Genomic DNA, 10647 nt, shown 5'->3' on the forward strand with positions numbered 1-10647 from the left:
CAGCACTCCATCATCTCTTTGTTAACACTAAACGCCAATTTTATCGCCATCTTTTATAGATTTCGGTGCTCTCTCTCTCTCTCTCTCTCTCTCTCTCTGACTTCGGAGGAGAAAGAAAGAAAAAGAAAAAAAAAGAAGAAAAAAAATTCTTGTTTCAAACTTCAATGGCGTTCTCGAGTTCTATCGTCTTCTCTGTAACTCATTCTTCTTCGTCGTTAGCTTCGCGTCCTTCTCCTGCGATCAGCAGCAAGCAGATTCCGTTTCCCGCTCAAATTGCTTCCCCAGATCTATCGCCTGCGTTGTTCGATGATCGTCGCAAGTTCGTCGGAGGTGTAATGTCTCTCTTGACGAAGAGGTTAGTTACTGCGTATTTTATATATATCGTTTCTCTCAGATCTTTCCGTTAAGTTTACTAGAGAGATTCGCTGTGTTCTTTGCTCACTCTGATAACTCGATTTTAGTAATCTTTGCTTGGTCTCTTAAGCTTGATTCTACTGAAATCGTTGCTCTGTATGTGCTCGAACGATTTGGTAAACGGAACTTACACTAGATTCTCGTTTCGAGTAGGTGAATCTTGAACTTTAAGAAATTAAGAAAGCTTAAGGTAGATTAAAATTCGATTAACAGATTAGAGTTCTTTACGGTATGCGATATATGTTTCTCTATGAACTGATTGCAAATTCTTGTTTGTATGATTTATCTGAGGTTGCTGATATATCTTTCCGTGCGTGGTTGTTTTGATATGCAGTATAAGAAACCGTGTATATGCTTCGATTAACAGCATTGATGCCACTACTCCATCTTATCCGGTCAGTAACTTTGTTTCAGTCTTTTTTTTTTTTTGTTTCATCGCTATTAAACTATTGATGTTTCTTGGATCTATACATCTGGCTACCAAGGACTTACATGTATACACACGCAGAAGCTCAGCAACTAAATGTGGAGAGTATACGGATATGTGTTGATGATATGTATACTATTTGATATGTGAATTTGATTTTCTCATGTTTAATAGGGAAAAAGGGTCTCTCCGTATGAGTTTTGTGTTGACGTGTGCTTTGAGATGACATTTGCTGGAAAATTTGATCGCAGAAATCGGAAGACGATGACGATGTTGTACCAATGCCAATGGTTATGATAGACCAGGATGCTGACCCTGAAGCTACCATTGTACAGCTCAGTTTTGGAAATCGTCTTGGGGCTCTCATTGACACTGTGAGGGGTTCTATTTCCTGTTTTGGTTTTATGTTCTTTCTTATCGATGTGACAAATGCTGTAGCTATTTTTTTATCTACTGGAGCTAGATTTGTAGCGTTTTTTACTATCAGTATCAGATTATCACTGAATTTTGTAGAAACTTGCCATGTTCTCGGCTTATAAATCATTGTTGTGTTTGGCAGATGAGGTCGCTGAAAGACTTGGGATTGGATGTTGTCAAAGGAACTGTCTCAACTGAAGGATCTGTTAAGCAGACCAAATTTTCTATAACAAAACTGTAAGAAGGGTTCTTCTTTATCTCTTTGGTTTACATGATTTTCTATCACTTACTGACCTCTCACTTGTTCAATAGGATGCACAAGTTTGTCAGGATCTACTTTGTGTTTATCGTTATGAGATTCCCTTAGAAATTTAGTATCAAATTGTGATTAGTATAGGATTCTGCAGTTGTCCTATGAAGTTGGTGGTGCTGTGTGCAAGTATCATCCTCAGCTACCTGTATTGTCAGTTATCACAGTTGCCTGAATTGACTCATTTTTTTTTTACATCAGAGACACTGGTCGGAAAGTGGAAGATCCTGACTTGTTGGAACAAATCCGATTAACGATCATCAACAATCTCTTGAAATACCATCCGGTAAGCTTCAGTTTTCTTTATCTCTTTACCTTGATCACCATAACATTCAAAGAGGCCTGCAAGCAGCTGTTGTATATTTTTTTGAACATTGCCTTTGTTTGTTTTGCAGGAATGTAGTGAGCAACTTGCTATGGGTGAGACCTTTGGAATAAAGGCTCCAGAAAAGAAGGTAATGTTGGATGATGCTTATGTGTCCTGTAACTTATACAAACTATTTTCTTATGCCTAAATAAGATGTAAGAAGTGTGGAGTAGTATTTAAAGGCCAACTATACTGTACTGATGTCTAAATTCTGTTTTCGATTCATTTGTGACAGATTGATGTCGATATTGCGACACACATTCATGTGAAAGAAGACGGACCGAAGAGGAGGTATGTATTCACTATACAGTACATTAATATGTCACATTTTAAAGTAGCCCTGAAGAGATAGTTTACATGATCCTCATCGGTTTCCTGTTTCTCTAGCCTGCTTGTTATAGAGACAGCAGATAGGCCAGGTCTTGTAGTTGAGATGATCAAAGTAATGGCTGATATCAACATAGACGTGGAATCCGCAGAGATAGACACAGAAGTACTCAAAACTCTTAAAACTTCCATATGTACATAAAGTGTGATTCCATTCTATAATAGTAACGTTTCCATTGTCTCTCTCAGGGATTGGTTGCGAAAGACAAGTTTCACGTAAGCTACCAAGGGCAAGCACTAAACAGATCTTTGTCACAGGTGTGTTTTTTTTGTTTCTGGTACTTTGTACTTTAAACCTTAAAAAGAGTGAGGTATAAAAAAGAATCAATTTCTCTCCTGCAGGTTTTGGTGAACTGTCTGCGTTACTTCCTGAGAAGGCCTGAAACTGACATTGACAGCTATTAAGTGAGATTTGGTCTTCTGCTCCGAACAGAAACTGCCCTCTATTATCCTTAACGCAATCGTATCTGTGCTGCGAAACTTTCAGTTCTTCTGTTTGGAAGATATTGTGGAAATTCGTGATACTATAAATTGAACCACTGTGGCTAAAAAAATAAATGGGTTCTTGACACTTGATTTGGGTCGTTAGATAAAAGAAGACTCCGCTTTTTTCAAATTGAGTTGGATACTTGGGCTCTTCGGTTTTTTTTTTCTTTTCTTTACATGGACAAGAAAAAGGTGGATTTTCGACGGGCTTTGACTTAAATAAATGGCCAGGCCTAAATTTTAGTAAAACGGAACACGGGCTAGCATGCGGACTTTTCTAAATTTTACAAACAAACAACGTAATGCTCTCTCATTCACACTATCGCAATTATTAGTCACTATCAAATCAGTCAGTAATGGAAAAGGAAGTGGGGATATTCACAATAGATGTGATACCCGGCATCAGAGTAGATCCCAAGCTTTAGCCCTTTGCTGTGAACATAATCTGATAAAGCTTTGATTCCTGAAGGAAATGTCGATGCTTTTGCAACCAAATTCCCCTATCAAATACACCAGAAACACATCTCAGTTTGGTTCTTTGATTCTCAAACACTCTTGTAATGAAAATACATCTTTGATAGGGTTTAATTAACCTTAGAATCTCTCTTGAGTTCACCCCAGCAATCATCTATAAACACAGACAAAAACAGAGCATAATCATTAAGAAAACGAAGTGATGAAAAACAGAGTGGCCATACCAAAATGGTTTTATTTTTTATTTTTAAAACATGAAATCAAAACCATTATAGAAGTACTACTCTCACCAGAAACTCAATCCCCACAAAAGCAGCAGATTCATACGCATTTTTACAAAACTAATCAAGCTCTAATTATCAAAGAAACACGAGTTTGACCAATCATCATAGTAAAAATCCCTCTAAATAATTCCAACAGCTCTAATTAGCTAATCAACATCGAAATCCGTTCTAATAATCAAACGTAATCTAAGCAAATCAAAGAACAAAATTGTAAGGACTTGTGGTTCAGAACTCTGATTCCGATCAACATGATTTAGAATCGTCTTGATGAAAGATATCATCAGCGATGATTGTAGAAAGGAGAGATGAGAGCAGAACCGAAGATGATAGAAGAAGAATTCGGAGAAATCGAATCGCAAATTGATAGAGAGAGAGAGAGAGCGACACAAACAAGACAAATAAAAAAAAAATCATTTTTCTCCCCAGCCAATCAAGTATCGACACAACCTCGAACATAAGGATCGATCACTAGGTAAATTTGCTTTTTTTTCATTAATGTGATTTATTTTTTAACTTAAACAACTCTTAAGATATTGCTAATAACCTTTGATGGAGATACTTTTAGGATCCATATGTGAACTTAGAATGGACCTAGAGTAATGCTATATAAGAAACATATGCCAATCAACTCATTGCAATTTGATTTTAAGTTGAAAGCTCTTGAAACTTGACACAAATCTAAATTTGCTACGGGCATAGGATTATTAACTGTGTAACACAAGGATTAATTGTTTATTCGTTTACTATTTTAAACTATTTATCATTATTTACTAGTCAGAAAAAATGGAATTAGTCACCAGAACAATTTTAAAAATTATATAGCGATTAGCGAAGTTTTTTTTAATACTTTATTGAACATTGTTTTAAATCCCAACAATTTATCATCTTTTGTACTATTGTTTTGGTGACTGATTGTAGCTTTCCGAAAGGTCACTTATGTTTTGTTGTCCCATAAGGTAAAACTAATTCAATATAGTATAAAAAAAAACTTCACTAATCGCTAAATAATTTTAAAAATTGTTCTGGTGACTAATTCCATTTTTCTGATTGATTCAATAAATAAAAAAAAAGAAACTTCAATTTTTTAACAAATTATTTAAATCTCACAAAGTATAAAAAAATAGTTCACTGGTTTGATGGATTCTCCAAAAAGAGTAAAACACAATCGTCACATATGTATATAAAAATGAGCGTAACTTGTTAAAATTATATACGAAAATGTCAAAAGAATTTAAAATGTACAACATGTGATATTTTTAATTATAGACTTTATATATGTTTTCGTAAAAAAATATTGTTAAACATTTTATCACATTATCGTTGACCTTTAGGGGAATTAAAACAAAAGAGGAAATGGAGTCACACAAACAAAAGTAAATCATACTGATAAGCACATGAGTCATGACCTAACTCACAAACACTGTTACGAAGAATGCGATGACGTATGATAAAATGCATTAAAAATAGAGAGAATGTGATGATGTGAAAGTTAAATTGCGTATAACTTTAAACGAAAAAAAGTCTATATAAACAATTTCACTTTGCCAATATTTCATCAATTCGCAATTCACAAAAGGGATTTATTTTTAGAAGAAAATTGACATACAACTCCAATTTTTCCATCAGATTCATAAGAAATGGCAAGTTCTTCACAAGGAGCTGTGCCAGGTTCTTCACAAGGAGAAGCAGTGCCAGATTCTTTAGAAGAAAAAATGCGAGGTTCTTTTTTTCAGTAAAAATAGTTTTCTTTTCATCATTTCGTTACTACTTATATCACTTGAGGCAATTCTGTGTGTAAACACACAGTGCAATAGCGCATGCATGTTTCGTCCACGCAGAGTTACAAGTTATATCTATCGTTTCCTGTTTGGCTTAGATTTTTTTATTGGGAGGAGATTTTGGTAAGTTTCCAATGGTCTACATATACGTAGTTCTTATATATAACTTGTTTGGTTCTGTTTGTTTTATATATGTATCCCGTATCTGCCTGCTTAATGTAGATGCATGCATCCAGATATATAATTCCGCACAGAACATTTAGATGTAATTTTGTTTATATATGGATACAATTTATATCTAATTGGTTATGTTATTTTCTTCTTCATGTGAGGTTGCAGTCAAGTTAGCTGAAATTTGTGAACATTTATCACTTTCACAACGAATTAGCGAAGAAGATTTGCAACGTGTGAAATCAGACCTCTTGGTCCTGCAGGAAGACAAAAATACTGCCTGGATCGATGCATTTGAGACACCATCATGTACTTGCCGTCAACTGGAGATCGTCAAGAGGCTACTATTGCACGAAATGACGAGTCATGGTCAATTGGTAAACGATCTTTATCGTCAAAGTTTAGCGCTCGATATTGCTGCTGGGAATGGTGATTTGGAGACTGTTAAGAATCTGTGCGAACTCAATCTTCACCTGCTTGATAAAAATAATTCAGATAGCCATGGGCTAGAAATACCGGTTCTGCGGGCATCTAATGCAGGGCATGGAAAGGTCACTGACTACCTTTATTTCAACTACCGCTACCACAGAAAACTTATTGATATTTTGAAGGGAAATGAAGAAATGGCTGCATGTCTCCTTCTCGATGCCATATTTTATGGATTTCTAGGTAAGTCTTTTTAGTTCAAAGCTTTTGAGGCAATGATATCACACAACTGGTGTTGTTGATATATATGTGAACCGGAAATGTTGGAATCTTTGATGAATTAGTGTTAGGAATCGAATCTCATATATTAGGAACGTGAATGGATGAATGTCTCTTTTTATACTTATCAAAAACAAAAACAATTATAATTATATTGACTCTTTTTATTGGAAAGTTGCTTTTAAATAAATATCCATGAACATTTGTAGGGCGAGATAGCATACGTATAATAAAGATGAAGAGCTACTCCATTAACTTTCAGTTGTTGTGATCAAAACTCATGCACTTTTTTTTTACGGTAATTTGGTCATATATATGTATAGTTGTTAGATTATTAAATTTTCGTACAGCTTTACGCTAAAATTAATACAGCTGAGTACTGCTGTAACATAAGTGGGCACATAAATGTATAATTAATAGTTTGGTTTCATGGGCTGTTAGACATTGCGTTGGACATGCTGATTACCGAACAATTACCGTCTTCCCTGGCCGTGACTAAAAAGGCAAGTCAAAGATCAACTCCACTTGAGCTCTTGGCTTTGAAACCTGACTTATTTCGTAGCCACTGCAATCTTGGATTTTGGCGACGCCGCATCTACTCTTGTATGTTTATATATATCTTTGCAAACCATTGCTTTGCTTCTTCTTTTTTTTCCCTTTCAGTTTTCAACTTTCTTGAACTTAATTGTTCATATATGAATATATTCCATTTTTCCATATATATATATATATATATATATATATAAATATGTATTCCTTTGGTAGGTATAGAGTTGGATTCTCCAGCCGAGTCTGAGGAGGCTTCGAAACCAAACCGATGCCAACGTACGTCATGCACATCCAATTTCTGGACTCTTATCCAACAAAATATATTTATTTTGACGTATATAGTAACTGTCGTATTTCCTTCTTTCATCAGGTATATTTTGGAAAATAATACAACGTCTTCCCAAACGGTTTGGTACGTACGTAGGTCGAGCTATGTTCAATTTTTATCCAAATTTTGATAAATCTATATGCTACAATAGAGTTCACATACATATATAGACCGGACTTGGGTTTTCATTGCTAAATGAAATTAATTAGAGCATGTGCATTGGTATAGATTCAATTATTTGGTCGAGATCAAGACTAATTGTTCTAGAAGCTTACACACATGAATAATATATGCTATGAATCCTGATCATCACAGGTTCTCAATTGAAAACCAGCTATCATTGAATAATAGTTGACCTATGTTCTTTCTTAGGGTTTTTATTCTTCTTCTATTTTAAATTTTTAGCGTGAATTTCATGACAAGAATAATTAAACTTCAACTAATTAGTATGGATTAAATTGGGACATAAATTCTCAATTATTAGGAAAAAGAACAATTTTTTTTCTCTTTAATGTTGCACAAGTTAAATGTACGTAGACCATAGTTAAATGTAATTACCCCCATCCAGTATTATATAGTTTTGATCTTGTAACATCTCCACTTTTTTTCTTGACACAGGAATCGATCAAACATCTGACCTAAAAGATAGACATTCCAAAGCTGATAACTTGCTTCAGAGAATGTGCAAAGCAACAAGAGCCATGGTCAAGGACGAGAGCTGGAAAGAGACAGTCTATGAATCATTACTTGCAGCGGTGGAGAATGGGAACAAGGAATTTTTCATCGAGATAATCAAATGTAACCCTCCACTTCTTTGGATCTCGAAAGCTGCCTCTGGTCGAAACCTCTTTCAGCTGGCCGTTGAATTCAAGAAAGAGAAGATCTTTAATCTCATACATGGTTTAGATGATAGAAAGGTCACGCTGCTTAGATCTTCCGACAACAAAAACAACAACATTCTCCATATCGCCGCTCATCTCTCTACTCCCGACCAACTTTCTAAGATTTCTGGAGCTGCTCTTAAGATGCAAAGAGAGAGTCAGTGGTTTGAGGAAGTAAAGAGCATGGTATCAGAACGTGAAGTAGTGCAAAGAAACAACGACAACAAGACCCCGCGAGAAATATTTGAAGATTCTCACGAACCTCTACGAAAAGAAGGAGAAGAATGGATGAAGTACACTGCCACTGCTTGTAGCTTCGTAGCAGCTCTCATTGCAACTGTCACATTTCAAGCAATATTCACTGTTCCTGGAGGTACTAATGAAACTTCGGGTGCACCTCTTCTTCTCACTGACAAGCATTTCACGGCGTTCATCTTTGCAGACACTCTTGCCTTCTTCGCCTCCTGCATCTCTGTGCTCATATTCCTAAGCATTCTGACCTCAAGATACTCTTTTGATGACTTCATAGTATCACTTCCTAGAAAAATGATATTGGGTCAATCCATTCTGTTCATCTCTATCGCCTCAATGCTTGTTGCATTCATCACCTCGCTTTCGGCGTCGATGCGTGAAAGGCCACTGCTTGTAGTCCCATTTAAGCCACTCGCCAGCGTCCCTGCGTTTCTCTTCTTGATGTTGCAATATCCTCTTCTCAATGAGATGATTTCTTCCACCTACGGCAAACGACTCTTCCATCGCGATACAAAAAGTTGGCTAGTACCATGTGTAGATATTACTATTACACATGGATCATCTGGACCCATTTCAGCAAGCAGTAGTGGTCGCCTAAACATTTAGTGGAGATTTCTTTGTTATTTTAGTCCCAAGTATGAATGTGTGATTATCAATTTTTTTTGTCAATGTTTATCAATTAATTATTTATACAACATGTTTTTAAAGAGATTGGAGGGTAACTAATATTACAGAGTGCTTGATGAAACTTCAATCTCAGTTTGAAGGGATATTTCGGTTTCGGAACGTTTCCCTCTTCTCTATAATGTTGAAAAACATAGGATCCCACATCGACTGTTCGACGAGTCAGTCGTGAAATCATCTTCTATAAATAGTTACCTTTAGGCTTTCGCCATACGGATTATTGGGCCTTCATTTAATTTATTCTCAGCTCATATTTGGTTAAGTGCATTTTTTTTTGTGAGAGCATAGTGTCATTATTGGGCCTTCGATTAGTCTGCCTTTCTCCGGCCGACGATTAGTTGGTTCGATAATGGCCTCTCATCATTGCTCCTCTTCAACTCTCTTTTTTTTCTTTTCGATATGACATAACCTTTAGCGTTTTCACAAATACATGTTTTCAAATCTAGCGTTCAAGTTTTCGAAATACGTTTTAAATTTTTCTTCAACTACAGTTTTTTTTTTCACAAAACTTACTCTATATTACAGGGTAAAAAAATTTAAAACGTTACTAACATCAATCCAACTTTTATGAAAATTACTGGAGAGAAAAAGCCTTGGTGATCATATTCCAAGAAAGAACATTGCACTGACTCTTTTTGAGTGCGTTAACGGAAATATTATACAACAAATTGCTACAGATTAGCAATTAAATTACTTATACAACATGCTTCTAAAAGCTCGGAGGGAGAATCAAGAACTTACTCGTCGAGCCAATCCAGGCTGAAAGACTTTTCAGCGGCTTCAACACGAAGTCCTGGAACCGCCTTCTCGACCTCTTCCCACATCGACAGAGCATCGGTATCGCATATTACATGGCGTAGAGAAGTCAGTGAAACCGCAGAGCTCGGTATGCTCAATAAGCTGCAGTCTCTCATGTCAATCTTCTCAAGTGTCCTTACCTTTCCTATTTCTTCCGGAAGAGTATATAGGCTGACACATTGAGAGATGTCAACGTACTTTAGTCTTGGCAGCTCACAGATTTCTGCTGGCAGAGATTTCAGCTCCGGGCAAGCATATAGCCTTAAAAGTTGAAGGGCTTTTAGCTTACTCAGGTTCTTAGGCAACTCCTTGATGCGGGGACAATTTGTTATGCTGATGGAGTTGAGTGAAGTGATTCCACAGATGGTGGAAGGTAGTTCTACAAGATCACCACAATGATCTATTGTGAGATCAGACAGTTTTGGGAAGATTTGGGCAATGTCTACTTGGGTCTGATCAAAACTATTGTTGAGCTTGCACAGGATCAGAGACAGCTTGTGGAGGTTATTCAAGGGAACCGTACTGCTAGAGAGTTCAGGGACATGAACCCTCTCAAGCCAAAGACTCCTGAGTTTGGCCAAATTGGTAAAGATGGAGAAGTCATGTAGATGCGCAGGAGACATACCGTTGTTGATAATCACGAGTGCCCTAAGCCTGCCCATCCTAGCAATGAAAGGAGGCAATACATACTTTTCAGAGGAAAAGTTTAATATCAAAACTTCAGCCTTAGGGAGTTCCATGTCAAACCAATCTATCTCAGTCATTTCTCCTGTAAAGGAAGAACAGAAATCCATATCAAAACATTATGTTTTCTAGTGACAAACAGAAATAATTGTGTAACGGATTCTTTACCTGTGTGAATGGAAACTACCCGGGCATTGTATGGCTCATCATTGCTCCTCTCCCATTCTCTGGGAAGCACTGACTCTCTTTTT

General features: G+C 36.4%; 4 protein-coding genes across 5 annotated transcripts in view; 2 read left to right on the forward strand and 2 right to left on the reverse strand.

Moving 5' to 3' along the window:
- Positions 67-2898, forward strand: LOC104708646 (ACT domain-containing protein ACR12). Its single transcript, XM_010425241.2, has 10 exons — positions 67-355; positions 749-809; positions 1093-1215; positions 1401-1495; positions 1770-1854; positions 1964-2023; positions 2171-2226; positions 2323-2428; positions 2512-2580; positions 2665-2898. Exons 1-10 carry the CDS (start codon positions 165-167, stop codon positions 2725-2727), a joined length of 909 nt encoding a protein of 302 aa, XP_010423543.1. The 5' UTR covers positions 67-164; the 3' UTR covers positions 2728-2898.
- On the reverse strand, positions 3006-3986 carry LOC104708645 (alpha-galactosidase 2-like). Its single transcript, XM_010425240.2, has 3 exons — positions 3799-3986; positions 3402-3436; positions 3006-3308 (listed from the first exon to the last, which is right to left on the reverse strand). The coding sequence occupies exons 1-3, from the start codon at positions 3845-3847 to the stop codon at positions 3159-3161; spliced, it is 234 nt and encodes a 77-aa protein (XP_010423542.1). The 5' UTR covers positions 3848-3986; the 3' UTR covers positions 3006-3158.
- On the forward strand, positions 5151-9388 carry LOC104708649. Its single transcript, XM_010425243.2, has 6 exons — positions 5151-5285; positions 5684-6184; positions 6662-6823; positions 6986-7045; positions 7140-7181; positions 7716-9388. Exons 1-6 carry the CDS (start codon positions 5204-5206, stop codon positions 8834-8836), a joined length of 1968 nt encoding a protein of 655 aa, XP_010423545.1. The 5' UTR covers positions 5151-5203; the 3' UTR covers positions 8837-9388.
- Positions 9470-10647, reverse strand: part of LOC104709941 (probable disease resistance protein At5g04720) — a 6350-nt gene continuing 5172 nt past the window's right edge. For both annotated transcript variants that reach the window (XM_019228968.1, XM_019228967.1), the window contains 2 exons: positions 10565-10583; positions 9470-10481 (listed from right to left, as the gene is read on the reverse strand). In XM_019228968.1, coding sequence (XP_019084513.1) covers positions 9652-10481; positions 10565-10583 — 849 coding nt within the window. In that variant the 3' untranslated portion in view covers positions 9470-9651. The remainder of the gene's footprint in view (positions 10482-10564; positions 10584-10647) is intronic.

This window comes from Camelina sativa, chromosome 8 (genome assembly GCF_000633955.1).
Source record: "Camelina sativa cultivar DH55 chromosome 8, Cs, whole genome shotgun sequence".
NCBI lineage: Eukaryota > Viridiplantae > Streptophyta > Magnoliopsida > Brassicales > Brassicaceae > Camelina > Camelina sativa.

Bases quoted from the DNA above. Each gene is read 5' to 3' on its own strand.
- LOC104708646 (XM_010425241.2), top strand. From the start codon at position 165: ATGGCGTTCTCGAGTTCTATCGTCTTCTCTGTAACTCATTCTTCTTCG. The intron at 1,496-1,769 runs GTAAGAAGGGTT...TTTTTACATCAG, and splicing joins AAATTTTCTATAACAAAACT to AGACACTGGTCGGAAAGTGG. The intron at 1,855-1,963 runs GTAAGCTTCAGT...TTTGTTTTGCAG, and splicing joins ATCTCTTGAAATACCATCCG to GAATGTAGTGAGCAACTTGC.
- LOC104708645 (XM_010425240.2), bottom strand. From the start codon at position 3,847: ATGATATCTTTCATCAAGACGATTCTAAATCATGTTGATCGGAATCAG. The intron at 3,437-3,798 runs GTTCTGAACCAC...CTGTGTTTATAG, and splicing joins TCATGTTGATCGGAATCAGA to ATGATTGCTGGGGTGAACTC. The intron at 3,309-3,401 runs GTTAATTAAACC...TGTATTTGATAG, and splicing joins AACTCAAGAGAGATTCTAAG to GGGAATTTGGTTGCAAAAGC.
- LOC104708649 (XM_010425243.2), top strand. From the start codon at position 5,204: ATGGCAAGTTCTTCACAAGGAGCTGTGCCAGGTTCTTCACAAGGAGAA. The intron at 6,185-6,661 runs GTAAGTCTTTTT...ATGGGCTGTTAG, and splicing joins CATATTTTATGGATTTCTAG to ACATTGCGTTGGACATGCTG. The intron at 7,182-7,715 runs GTACGTACGTAG...TTCTTGACACAG, and splicing joins ACGTCTTCCCAAACGGTTTG to GAATCGATCAAACATCTGAC.